This window comes from Oncorhynchus mykiss, chromosome 9 (assembly GCF_013265735.2).
Source record: "Oncorhynchus mykiss isolate Arlee chromosome 9, USDA_OmykA_1.1, whole genome shotgun sequence".
Lineage (NCBI taxonomy): Eukaryota > Metazoa > Chordata > Actinopteri > Salmoniformes > Salmonidae > Oncorhynchus > Oncorhynchus mykiss.
The window spans coordinates 55,651,355-55,663,790 of NC_048573.1; the positions used below are offsets into that span (position 1 = coordinate 55,651,355).

At 41.8% G+C, this 12,436-nt stretch overlaps 1 protein-coding gene across 6 annotated transcripts in view; it reads left to right on the top strand.

Moving 5' to 3' along the window:
* Positions 1–12,436, top strand: part of LOC110532413 (6-phosphofructo-2-kinase/fructose-2,6-bisphosphatase 2) — a 34,939-nt gene that overhangs the window by 2,586 nt on the left and 19,917 nt on the right. For 5 of the 6 annotated variants that reach the window (XM_021616300.2, XM_036988357.1, XM_036988358.1 and 2 more), the window contains 6 exons: positions 1,007–1,132; positions 2,121–2,217; positions 2,761–2,824; positions 2,966–3,040; positions 3,145–3,201; positions 3,319–3,443. In XM_021616300.2, coding sequence (XP_021471975.2) covers positions 1,007–1,132; positions 2,121–2,217; positions 2,761–2,824; positions 2,966–3,040; positions 3,145–3,201; positions 3,319–3,443 — 544 coding nt within the window. The remainder of the gene's footprint in view (positions 1–1,006; positions 1,133–2,120; positions 2,218–2,760; positions 2,825–2,965; positions 3,041–3,144; positions 3,202–3,318; positions 3,444–12,436) is intronic. The other variant, XM_036988360.1, reaches the window with a different exon arrangement.

Consider the following 12,436-nt stretch of genomic DNA (forward strand, 5'->3'; position numbering starts at 1 on the left):
CAAAATAAAGGAAACACCAACAGTGTCTTAATAGTGCGTTTGGCCACCACGAGCCGTCAGCACAGCATCAATGCGCATTGGCATAGATTCTGCAAGTGTCTGGAACTCTATTGGAGGGAGGCGACACCATTCTTCCATGAGAAATTCCATCATTTGGTTTATTTATGGTGGTGGAAAACACTGTCGCTTAAGTGTTGAATTTGGTTGAGATCTGGTGACTGGGACACACAAACACACACCTTTAACCCCCTATGCTCCTTTGGGAACCCTCTTTCAAAGTCACTAATATTTCTTGTCTCCATGGTAGTCAAAATAATGGGCAAATAGGCATTTTTATACATGGCCCTAAGTATGTGTGGAAGCACCTGCTTTCAATACACTTTATCCCTCATTTACTCAAGTGTTTCCTTTATTTTGGCAGTTACCTGTAGATTTATATGTGATGTATTTTGTCACCAGTGAGTGTTTTGGCAATAACAAAATGTCATCCCCAGTTAAACAAGTCTTGCATTAACTTTCCAGTCCATTCTGCGCAATCTGGAGACTCATACTTCATACTCACACAAACATATTCATTGGCTGCTCGATAACATCTAGATTTTTAAACCGCCTTGCTGGTTCTAGAAATGTAACATGTGACCGTCATGCATGGCCTTGTTAAGCATAGCAAGGGTTTGTTTGCAATGGACTGAGGATGGGTGTTAGTGGGCTTTCTTGAATCTACAGTAACATACTAAAGAAGAGAGACAATAACCCTCATAACGCCAGGCTATATTTGTACTTTTCTGGGCAAGGATGTAACAGTGTCTGTGGACAGTCAGTTGCTAAGCAGCTACTAGTGATAACATCTGAATGGGGGGGGGGGGGGGAACAGGAATAACTGAAAATGGATAAACTGTTTGACTTTCATTTTTAAAGATGGACTTATTGTTTATACCTTGGCCTACATTCTAATGGTATTTCAAAGTAAGTAGTTTGGTTGTGAGTGATGTGTCTTTGTGAACAGCATGGGCCTCTTATATGACCAACTCCCCCACTGTGATTGTCATGATTGGTCTTCCTGCCAGAGGGAAAACCTACATGTCCAAGAAGCTAACCCGCTACCTCAACTGGATAGGAGTGCCAACCAAGGGTTAGTATAAAGGCATCACTGTATTTACATTTTGTTCCAGAACCTTCCAACCGGAAGATATGCATTGAAGCAACACCTTCCTCATTCTTCATGTCACTATTCAATCCAATCATAATCCTCTATACCAGTGGTTTTCAACCGGTGTGCCGTGAGGAACTTTCCAGTTTCAAACACTCACTTAGAAGTGTGACCTGTGGAATGAACATGGATTTTTGAATTGGGGGCACCAGTGTCACTCAAATAGTACATCTGTATCATTCTTTCAAGGCCTGTACGCTCAGGCTGTTACAGGCTTATACATTTGTATAGTTTGAGGAGCGCGCATCATGAGCAAAGTCATTTGTATCATTTTTCTTTGCCTGTGAGAACCATTAGCACAGGCAAGTCGGACTAGGCTTAATTTTACCACAGGCTCTAGCATAGAAACAAACAGAGCATAGCTTTATGTCCGTGGTTGAACCTTTAAAATGCAGAAAACAGCTTGTCTCTATCCCAAACCGTTTAAACCTAAAGACCTATTTTAATGCTCTTAAAGGGATACACACAAATTAATCATGAGTAAGGAACTCTGAAAATGCTTCAAGGAAACCCTAATTAATCTATAAATATAATGTTTTATGGGAAATGGATCATTTACAGTGTGCATCAGATGAGATGGAGGTCATGACCACTAAATACATTAATAGGGACATTTTAAGTGTGCCACAATATTTTTGTTATCCCATCAAGGTGTGTCACTGTTAAAAAAATAAACAGTTTGGGAACCACTACTCTCTACGATGTGTAAAATAATTCATTTGTGTAGACCACTAACAAAGGATTTATTTTGTGTAGAACTATTTATAGTGGAGGATGTCATTGAACTGCAATGCTGCAGAACCTGTTTGTCTTCCTTCCACTGTTCAGTAGAATGTCACATGATTTACAAGAACATGTCGTGCCTTTCATCACCTGAGGCTTGTGATGATGGTCCTGTATTGTGTTGCAGTGTTCAACCTGGGGGTCTACAGGCGAGAGGCTGTAAAAGCCTACAAATCCTATGACTTCTTCAGACATGACAACGAGGAGGCCATGGAAATCAGGAAGTGAGTGGTCCTCCTCCCCTCCGTTTTTTGGGACCTGTGGCAGAATAATTTGTTTGTTTTGATGAGTTAAACAGTATTGCAGTAACCCTTTTTTTCTAGAATATGCCCTCCATGTTTTCCACAGCTCCAGGCAGGTGTTTTCTGTATTTACAAAACCTGCGGAGGTTTACAAGGCCCCGACCTGATATAAAAAAAATTATGTAATTACGTTTTAAGTAGTGCACATTGTTAGTCACCTGGCAGACTGTCATTTTCCTAGTCTCTCATTTTAGTATTTAGTGCTGGCTGCTAGACTAACTGTTACAATCATTTATATGAACCATATAATATATTATAATAGGGATTGTAATATGTTATGTATTTCTATGCTGTACATTTTAACAGATTGAACATAAATGTTACTAAGGCGTAATTGGGTCCTCTTTCAATTCATTATAGCCACATAGTGCATAATATCTATTGGCTTTAAGTGAAGTGTTACAGATTTTTCATTTAAATTGTTATTGATGTGGATTACTGAAGTGGGTCACTGTGTTCCTGCAGGCGGTGTGCTCTGGTAGCTCTGCGGGATGTCAAAGCTTATCTGACTGAGGGGGGCCAGATCGCTGTGAGGATCTACTCTTTGCTCTTTCTGTTTTGAGTAATTGGAGATAAAATAGTGATATAAAACTGAAAGACAAGCTTAATTTTAGAGATCAGTGACATGTGATTGATGTATTTAACGTGTTTACTGTCTTATGTATTTCAGGTCTTTGATGCCACAAACACCACCCGAGAGAGGAGAGAATTACTCCTTAGTTTTGCAAAGGAACATGCTTACAAAGTCAGTTTCATACATGTTACTAGGGTTGGGTATAGAAACTATTCTCAATTGTTATTGTCAATGGTTTGTTGAAGTGGGTCTTCATAGATTGGTCTCTTTTGCAGGTGTTTTTTGTGGAGTCATTGTGCGACGACCCTGATGTCATTGCTGCTAATGTTATGGTAAATTAACTAGAATGTTAAAAAATATGAGTACTACTTCTCGTTAAAACATTCTCTTATAATCTTCAAGGTATTTCCACACTTTAAGTCTTGTGCACCACACTCTCTCCTCCCCAGGATGTGAAGGTATCCAGTCCAGACTACCCAGAGAGACACAGAGAGAGTGTGATGGAGGACTTCCTGAAGAGAATAGAATGTTATAAAGTCACGTACCAACCATTAGACCCAGATGAAAATGACAGGTAAGACATTCTGCTTAGTTCTCTCTTTTAAATGGTTAATTTATTAATTTTGTCAGTCATGCATTTGCATTCAAAAACATTTTTCAAGAGTTCCAGTTTGTCCAGTAGGTGGAGACGACGCGCAAGATTGACAAAGGTTGTTTTTCTGTTATGGCCTGCTTGGTGGCTACATTGACTCATCATATCATTGGTCTGATTTCCAGTTCTGATCCTCCTGACAGAAACCGTTTCTTGTTCGTTGGTCATTATTGCTTTTCCACCATAGTATTTCTTTTAGATCCCTTCTGAAACAATACACAAACAACCATACATTTTTACCATCCAAGCTTGACCAGACTTTTGTTTTGTGGCAGGAGAGAGGTTTAGTATATTTCAAATATGTATTTTTAGCTAAATATAATCTGCTTCAAATGAATATTTCCTGCTGTTTTTCAAGCTCCATAATTTTGTTTATTCTCACCTTCCTACTTGTCACAGGAATTTCATAATTTTTAAGAATTTGTAAGATTCTTATTTGTATAAAATGGACAGGGACCACCAGTCTTATCAAAATTAGATAATAGTATTTATTCTCGGAGCTCCCTGCCATGGAACCAAAAACAACAGTTTATATACAAAATATGACGTCATAGGTTATAAAATGTCCTTCCTCCTATCGACCAGGGCAAAACAGGTTCAAAAGTTTATTCCAACCCCCTCGCTCGCTCACTCCAGGCACACACTTATCAAGATCAACTTCTGGAATCTTCACCTTCATCCATCACTATTTAGAAGACAGTACCAGATAATGGAAAACCCAGGAAAACACTCGCTGCCTTATCTAAACATCCCAGAGCTAAGTTGAGTCGGTTCAACCATAGATTAACGATCCTTTCTGCTTACTTAAAACCCACAATCCATTCCTTATGAATTAACATTATTAATCAGATATGATAACAGAGAATAAGTTTAATTAGTTATAGTTCTATTTCAAATGTAGATATTGTTTAGTCACTATTCATAAAATTCCTAACCCCCGCAGATCCAGAGAATTCTCATTTCGAGACTATACGATGTTATTATAATTTCAATGTTTAATTTAACCAACCAGTAAATTAAGAACATTCTTATTTACAATGATGCCTGGCAAGAAGCAAAAGGCCTTCTGTGGGGACGGGGGCTGTGATAGAATAAAAACTGACAACAGAGAGAAGACACTGGCAACAGTGCAAGTACAACAGCAGACAAACAGTGGGTGGATGTGGTGTGTGCGTGCATGAAAAGTTAAACAACTCAGAGCAAATTAGTGACAACTAGAAACAATATGTTTCAACAATCTGTTCATCTATTTGTCATTTGAACTCTTCCTGTGACACCAGGCCCTGGAGTTTTAGGTTGGCTTGGAGGGGCCTAATGAAAGGTCCTTTTTTTCCAGGCTCAGTTCACATTTTTGGGACTCTTAGCATAAAACAAGAAGATTGAGATCTGAGCTTGTATGTTTTCTTTTCAAACAAGAAAAGAGGGTAGATAAAATGGTAGTTTTCATAAAACGGCATTATAAATAAGAATGTACCCGTGTTTGAGACTACGTGTTGCTAGTAATCAAATTGTATTGGTCACATACACGCGTTTAGCAGATGTTATTGCGGGTGTAGCGAAATGCTTGTCCACCCGACAGCACTGTAGAGATCACAATGGTGAGTTAGAAGGTTCTGATTGGTGACAAAACGAAGGGCTTCATGATAGTCGAGAGCCTTCAGTGTAGAGCTTGAGGCTTTCACATAAATAGTATCACCATAGTCCAATACAGAAATAAAAGTACAATGGATCAACTATTTTCTGGCGACAAAGGAAAAGCAAGCTTTGTGTAATAAAACCCAATACACAGTTTGAGTTTCCTGACAAGGTTTTCTACATGGCTTGTGAAGCTGAACTTCTCAACCACCCAAACTCTCAGATATTTGTACGTTTTGACTTGCTCTATATAACTTCCTTCCAAGGTTGTAATTACATGGTTTTCAGAGTGTTTAGTATTGGAAAATACCATGCATTTTGTTTTAAAGGAATTCAAAACAAGCTTCAAATTTGACAGATTCTGTTGAATGATGTTAAAATGCAACTTCTCATCCAGGGCACAGTGAGCATAATTCAAAACGTTCAAAGTTGCTGTGATAGTGCTGTGGCCAGACCTGAAACCTAATTGCATACCACTCAAAATATTGTTTTCCATGACTTAGACCTTTACGTAAGGTTTCAACCACTTCCGAATTCACCAGATGAAGTCAGAACTGTGATCAAAGATGCAGTTGTGAAATTTCCCCACCAAAAGATGGGAATCGCCAGTAACATGCAATGTAACATTGTAAATGATACACTAGGCATGAATTTCCATGTAATGTGCTACACATTGGATTATAGTATCTTAACTTTATGATTCTCATTGTAGCTTATGGTTCCTTCATTATACTGGTGTCATGACATTGTTGATAGCTCACTTCCTGTCAAATACACCAATGGGTACTTTGGGTAAAGGAAATTGTGGCTTTGACTTGCAAACATTGTTGTGCAAATCTCTTTCAACCCACCAACATCTCTGCAATCCTCCTCCGTGCCATTGCCCTTCAGAATTCGTCTCTGTGTTCTAAAATAATTCTCAGCAAATAAACGCTCCCCACACCACATTATTTGACATTTTTATTAGCCAACAAATTTGCAGCTCCTTATTTTCATGTACAGTAATGTACCAAGAATACAAGGGTTGGATTTGCACTGAACAATTTCATGTCAGAAGAATAATGTAGAAAATCTGGTTTATGGTTAGCTTATACTGGTGTAATTTTAGATTGGAGAGCTCACAACTGGACATCAAAATAATGTTCATTTGTGAAAGCAAAACAGAAACACAGACAAATTAGAGACAGATCCCCTTCACACCTTTTTATTGCTTTTTATTTCAAAATGTACAAACAATTAACCTGTTTGTAAATGTTACAAACATTTACAAACAGGTTAATTGTTTGTACATTTTGAAATTATATTTTGATGAATTCAATGTTGATTCATTGAAGTAAAGTGTTTAAACTTGTTATCTTAAAAACATTATTCAAGATGAACTAATGTTAAAGTTCTTTCATCACAGATCACAATTCTGTAGGCAATTTATTATTAAAGCATAATTTCAGGTGAACAACAAAAGTCCATACCAGAGGTGGCCAACCTTGCTCCACTCCCTGATCTACTGGGTGAGCAGGCTTCTATTCCAGCCCAGCAATAACACACATTATCAACTCATTAGGTGTGATAACTTGAATCAGGTGTGTTAGTGCTGGGCTGTAACAGAAGCCTGCATACCTCCAGCAGAAGGATTGGCCTGCTACAGTTGTAATAAGTTTGTAGCCTACATTGTGTGTGACATTTTAGCTGTATTGTTGTGTACAACATTTGCTAATCTAAGCACATATGCAACCCATGGCATACAAGAATGTGACAGCAGTCTCTTGGGACATTCACTGGGACCTCTTCATCTGCAGACAGGCTTTTGCAGCTCTCCATATCTGAGAACAGATATAACAAAGTAAGATCCCTGACTATCATCTCTGTCTGTCTTCATAATGTTCCTCTCTAGGGACTAAAACTGGAGAATATTTGCGTAATGTCATCCCACAACGTGCCATATCTAACTAGTACACCTATTCTCTTTTCTGACAGCTGGAGCAGAACATCCTATCACCCTCTTCTGTTATAACACTCTTCCAATGCATTTGTAGTGAGGTTTTTAATTTAAAATTAACCTTCATCAAGAACTTCATTTTAGCTTCTTAACTAGCTTGTCGTAGGTACATTCAAAAAATGTATACTATTCTGTTTTATTAGCTAGCTAGTTACAGCAAGCTACTGTGTGTAGGCTAATGAGCTGCTTGTTAGCTAGCTAGGTATTACATAGATTATTGAGTTGATCAGTTGGATGTCCACCAGTCTAGGTTCAGGTCATCCATAAGCAAAAATTCTGATTTGACGTGATAATAATTCTAAAATACAGTCCAGAGAGCCAGCAATAGCAGATGGCGGTAAAAAGAGAACAATATTTAAGTATGCACTAGGATTAAAATTAAAAGATGGATATTTTGGTGAATGTAGTCAGAATGGTAGCTGAAAACGTGTCTTTTATGTGTATATAGCAACACCACCACGATCAGACCGGAAAGCATAAATACATCTGGGTCTGCTGTTTTACCCAAATATTCACAAAATCATGTTCCTGAAGAAAATGTCTTACATTTATGAGCAGAAACCTCAGACAATTCTGACTTTTTAAAGTCAGATGGGGTAGAAATGTCAGGACCTGGGTTAAATTGCACATTTCCTTATACACTGCTCAAAAAAATAAAGGAAACACTTAAACAACACAATATAACTCCAAGTCAAGCACACTTCTGTGAAATCAAACTGTCCACTTAGGAAGCAACACTGATTGACAATAGATTCCACATGCTGTTGTGCAAATGGAATAGACAACAGGTGGAAATGTATAGGCATTTAGCAAGACACCCCCAATAAAGGAGTGGTTCTGCAGGTGGTGACCACAGACCACTTCTCAGTTCCTATGCTTCCTGGCTGATGTTTTGGTCACTTTTGAATGCTGGCGGTGCTTTCACTCTAGTGGTAGCATGAGACGGAGTCTACAACACACACAAGTGGCTCAGGTAGTGCAGCTCATCCAGGTTGGCACATCAATGCGAGCTGTGGCAAGAAGGTTTGTTGTGTCTGTCAGCGTAGTGTCCAGAGCATGGAGGTGCTACCAGGAGACAGGCCAGTACATCAGGAGACGTGGAGGCCGTCGTAGGAGGGCAACAACCCAGCAGCAGGACCGCTACCTCCGCCTTTGTGCAAGGAGGAACAGGAGGAGCACTGCCAGAGCCCTGCAAAATGACCTCCAGCAGGCCACAAATGTGCATGTGTCTGCTCAAACGGTCAGAAACAGACTCCATGAGGGTGGTATGAGGGCCCGACATCCACAGGTGGGGGTTGTGCTTACAGCCCAACACCGTGCAGGACGTTTGGCATTTGCCAGAGAACACCAAGGATTGGCAAATTCGCCACTGGCGCCCTGTGCTCTTCACAGATGAAAGCAGGTTCACACTGAGCACACGTGACAGACATGACAGAGTCTGGAGACGCCGTGGAGAACGTTCTGCTGTCTGCAACATCCTCCAGCATGACCGGTTTGGCGGTGGGTCAGTCATGGTGTGGGGTGGCATTTCTTTGGGGGGCCGCACAGCCCTCCATGTGCTCGCCAGAGGGAGCCTGACTGCCATTAGGTACCGAGATGAGATCCTCAGACCCCTTGTGAGACCATATGCTGGTGCGGTTGGCCCTGGGTTCCTCCTAATGCAAGACAATGCTAGACCTCATGTGGCTGGAGTGTGTCAGCAGTTCCTGCAAGAGGAAGGCATTGATGCTATGGACTGGCCCGCCCATTCCCGAGACCTGAATCCAATTGAGCACATCTGGGACATCATGTCTCGCTCCATCCACCAACGCCACATTGCACCACAGACTGTCCAGGAGTTGGCGGATGCTTTAGTCCAGGTCTGGGAGGAGATCCCTCAGGAGACCATCCGCCACCTCATCAGGAGCATGCCCAGGCGTTGTAGGGAGGTCATACAGGCACGTGGAGGCCACACACTACTGAGCCTAATTTTGACTTGTTTTAAGGACATTACATCAAAGTTGGATCAGCATGTAGTGTGGTTTTCCACTTTAATTTTGAGTGTGACTCCAAATCCAGACCTCTATGGGTTGATAAATTTGATTTCCATTGATAATTTTTGTGTGATTTTGTTGTCAGCACAAGTATTTAATAAGAACATTCATTCAGATCTAGGATGTGTTATTTTAGTGGTCCCTTTATTTTTTTGAGCAGTGTAGTAAAAGCAGCAAAATAATGGCGCCATACACTCTGTCTGCCATCTGCCCAGTACAGTTGAAACCAGGAATCATCCCTGAAGAGCACACTTCTCCAGCGTGCCAGTGGCCATTGAAGGTGAGCATTTGCCCACTGAAGTTGGTTACCACGCCGAACTGCAGTCAGGTCAAGACCCTGGTGAGGATGACAAGCACGCAGATGAGCTTTCCTGATACGTTTTTTGACAGTTGGTGTTGGTTGTGCAAAGCCAGTTACACGTGGTTGTGAGGCCGGGTTGTACATACTGCCAAAACTTGAGACGTGTTGTGTGAGACAACTGCACATTTTAGTGGCCTTTTATTGTCCTCAGTACAAGGTGCACCTGTTTTTTTTCTTCACCTTTATTTAATCAGGTAGGCTAGTTGAGAACAAGTTCTCATTTACAACTGCGACCTGGCCAAGATCAAGCAAAGCAGTTCGACACACACAACAACACAGAGTTACACATGGAATAAACAAACATACAGTCAATAATACAGCAGGGAAAAAAGTATATATACATTGTGTGCAAATGAGGTAAGATAAGGGAGGTAAAGGCAATAAATAGGCCATGGTGGTGAAGTAATTACAATATAGCAATTGAACACTGGAATGGTAGATGTGCAGAAGATGAATGTGCAAGTAGAAATACTGGGGTGCAAAGGAGCAAGATAAATACAGAATGGGGATGAGGTAGTTGGATGGGCTATGTACAGGTGCAGTGATATGTGAGCTGCTCTGACAGCTGGTGCTTAAAGCTAGTGAGGGAGATATGTGTCTCCAGCTTCAGTGATTTCTTTTTCTTCAGTTCGTTCCAGTCATTGGCAGCAGAGAACTGGAAGGAAAGGCGGCCAAAAGAGGAAGTGGCTTTGGGGGTGACTAGTGAGATATATCTGCTGGAGCACGTGCTACGGGTGGGTGCTGCCATGGTGACCAGTGAGCTGAGATAAGGCGGGGCAAAGACTTGTAGACTTCTAGCAAAGACTTGTAGATGACCTGGAGCCAGTGGGTTTGGTAACGAGTATGAAGCGAGGGCCAGCCAACAAGAACGTACAGGTTGCAGTGGTGGGTAGTATATGTGGCTTTGGTGACAAAACGGATGGCACTGTGAAAGACTGCATCCATTTTGTTGAGTAGAGTGTTGGAGGCTATTTTGTAAATGACATCGCCGAAGTCGAGGATCAGTAGGATGGTCAGTTTTACGAGGGTATGTTTGGAAGCATGAATGAAGGATGCTTTGTTGCGAAATAAGAAGCCGGTTCTAGATTTAATATTGGATTGGAGATGCTTAATGTGAGTCTGGAAGGAGAGTTTAGTCTAACCAGACACCTAGGTATTTGTAGTTGTCCACATGTTCTAAGTCAGAACCGTCTAGAGTAGTGATGCTGGAAGGGCGGGCTGGTGCGGGCAGCAATCGATTGAAGAGCATGCATTTAGTTTTACTTGCATTTAAGAGCAGTTGGAAGCCACGGAAGGAGAGTTGTATGGCATTGAAGCTCGTCTGGAGGTTAGTTAACACAGTGTCCAAAGAAGGGCCAGAGGTATACAGAATGGTGTCGTCTGCATAGAGGTGGATCAGAGAATCACCAGCTGCAAGAGCGACGTCATTGATGTATACAGAGAAGAGTCGGCCCGAGAATGGAACCCTGTGGCACCCCCATAGAGACTGCCAGAGGTCCAGACAACAGGCCTTCCGATTTGACACACTGAACTCTATCAGAGAAGTAGTTGGTGAACCAGGCAAGGCAATCATTTGAGAAACCAAGGCTGTTGAGTCTGCCAATAAGAATGTGGTGAGCGACAGAGTCGAAAGCCTTGGTCAGGTCGACGAATACGGCTGCACAGTATTGTCTCTTATCGATGGCGGTTATGATATCGTTTAGGACCTTGAGCGCGGCTGAGGTGCACCCATGATCAGCTCTGAAACCAGATTGCATAGCGGAGAAGGTATGGTGGGATTCGAAATGGTCTGTGATCTGTTTAACATGGCTTTTGAAGACCTTAGAAAGGCAGGGTAGGATAGATATAGGTCTGTAGCAGTTTGGGTCTAGAGTGTCTCCCCCTTTGAAGAGAAGGATGACCCCGGCTGCTTTCCATTCTTTGGGAATCTCAGACGATACGAAAGAGGTTGAACAGGCTAGTAATAGGGGTTGCAACAATTTCAGCAGATCATTTTAGAAAGAGAGGGTCCAGATTGTCTAGCCTGGCTGATTTGTAGGGCGTCCAGATTTTGCAGCTCTTTCAGAACATCAGCTATCTGGATTTGGCTGAAGGATAAATGGGGGAGGCTTGGGTGAGTTGCTGTGCGGGGTGCAGGGCTGTTGACCAGGGTAGGGGTAGCCAGGTGGAAAGCATGGCCAGCTGTAGAAAAATGCTTATTGGAATTCTCAATTATAGTGGATTTATCAGTGGTGACAGTGTTTCCTAGCCTCAGTGCAGTGGGTAGCTGGGAGGAGGTGCTCTTATTCTCCATGGACTTTAGTGTCCCAGAACTTTTTTGAGTTTGTGCTACAGGATGCACATTTCTGTTTGAAAAAGCTAGCCTTAGCTTTCCTAACTGCCTGTGTACATTGGTCCCTAACTTCCCTGAAAAGTTGCATATCACGGGGGCTATTTGATGCTAATGCAGAACGCCACATGATGTTTTTGTGATGGTCAAGGGCAGTCAGGTTTGGAGAGAACCATGGGCTATATCTGTTCCTGGTTCAAATTTTTTGGAATGGGGCATGCTTATTTAAGATGGTGAGGAAGGCACTTTTAAAGAATAACCAGGCATCCTCTACTGACGGGATGAGGTCAATATTCTTCCAGGATACCGGGCCAGGTCGATTAGAAAGGCCTGCTCGCTGAAGTGTTTTAGGGAGCGTTTGACAGTGATGAGGGGTGGTCGTTTGACCGCAGACCCATTACGGATGCAGGCAATGAGGCAGTGATCGCTGAGATCTTGGTTGAAAACAGCAGAGGTGTATTTGGAGGGCAAGTTGGTTAGGATGATATCTATAAGGGTGCCCGTGTTTACTGCTTTGGTTGTACCTGGCAGGTTCATTGATAATTTGTGTGAGATTGAGGG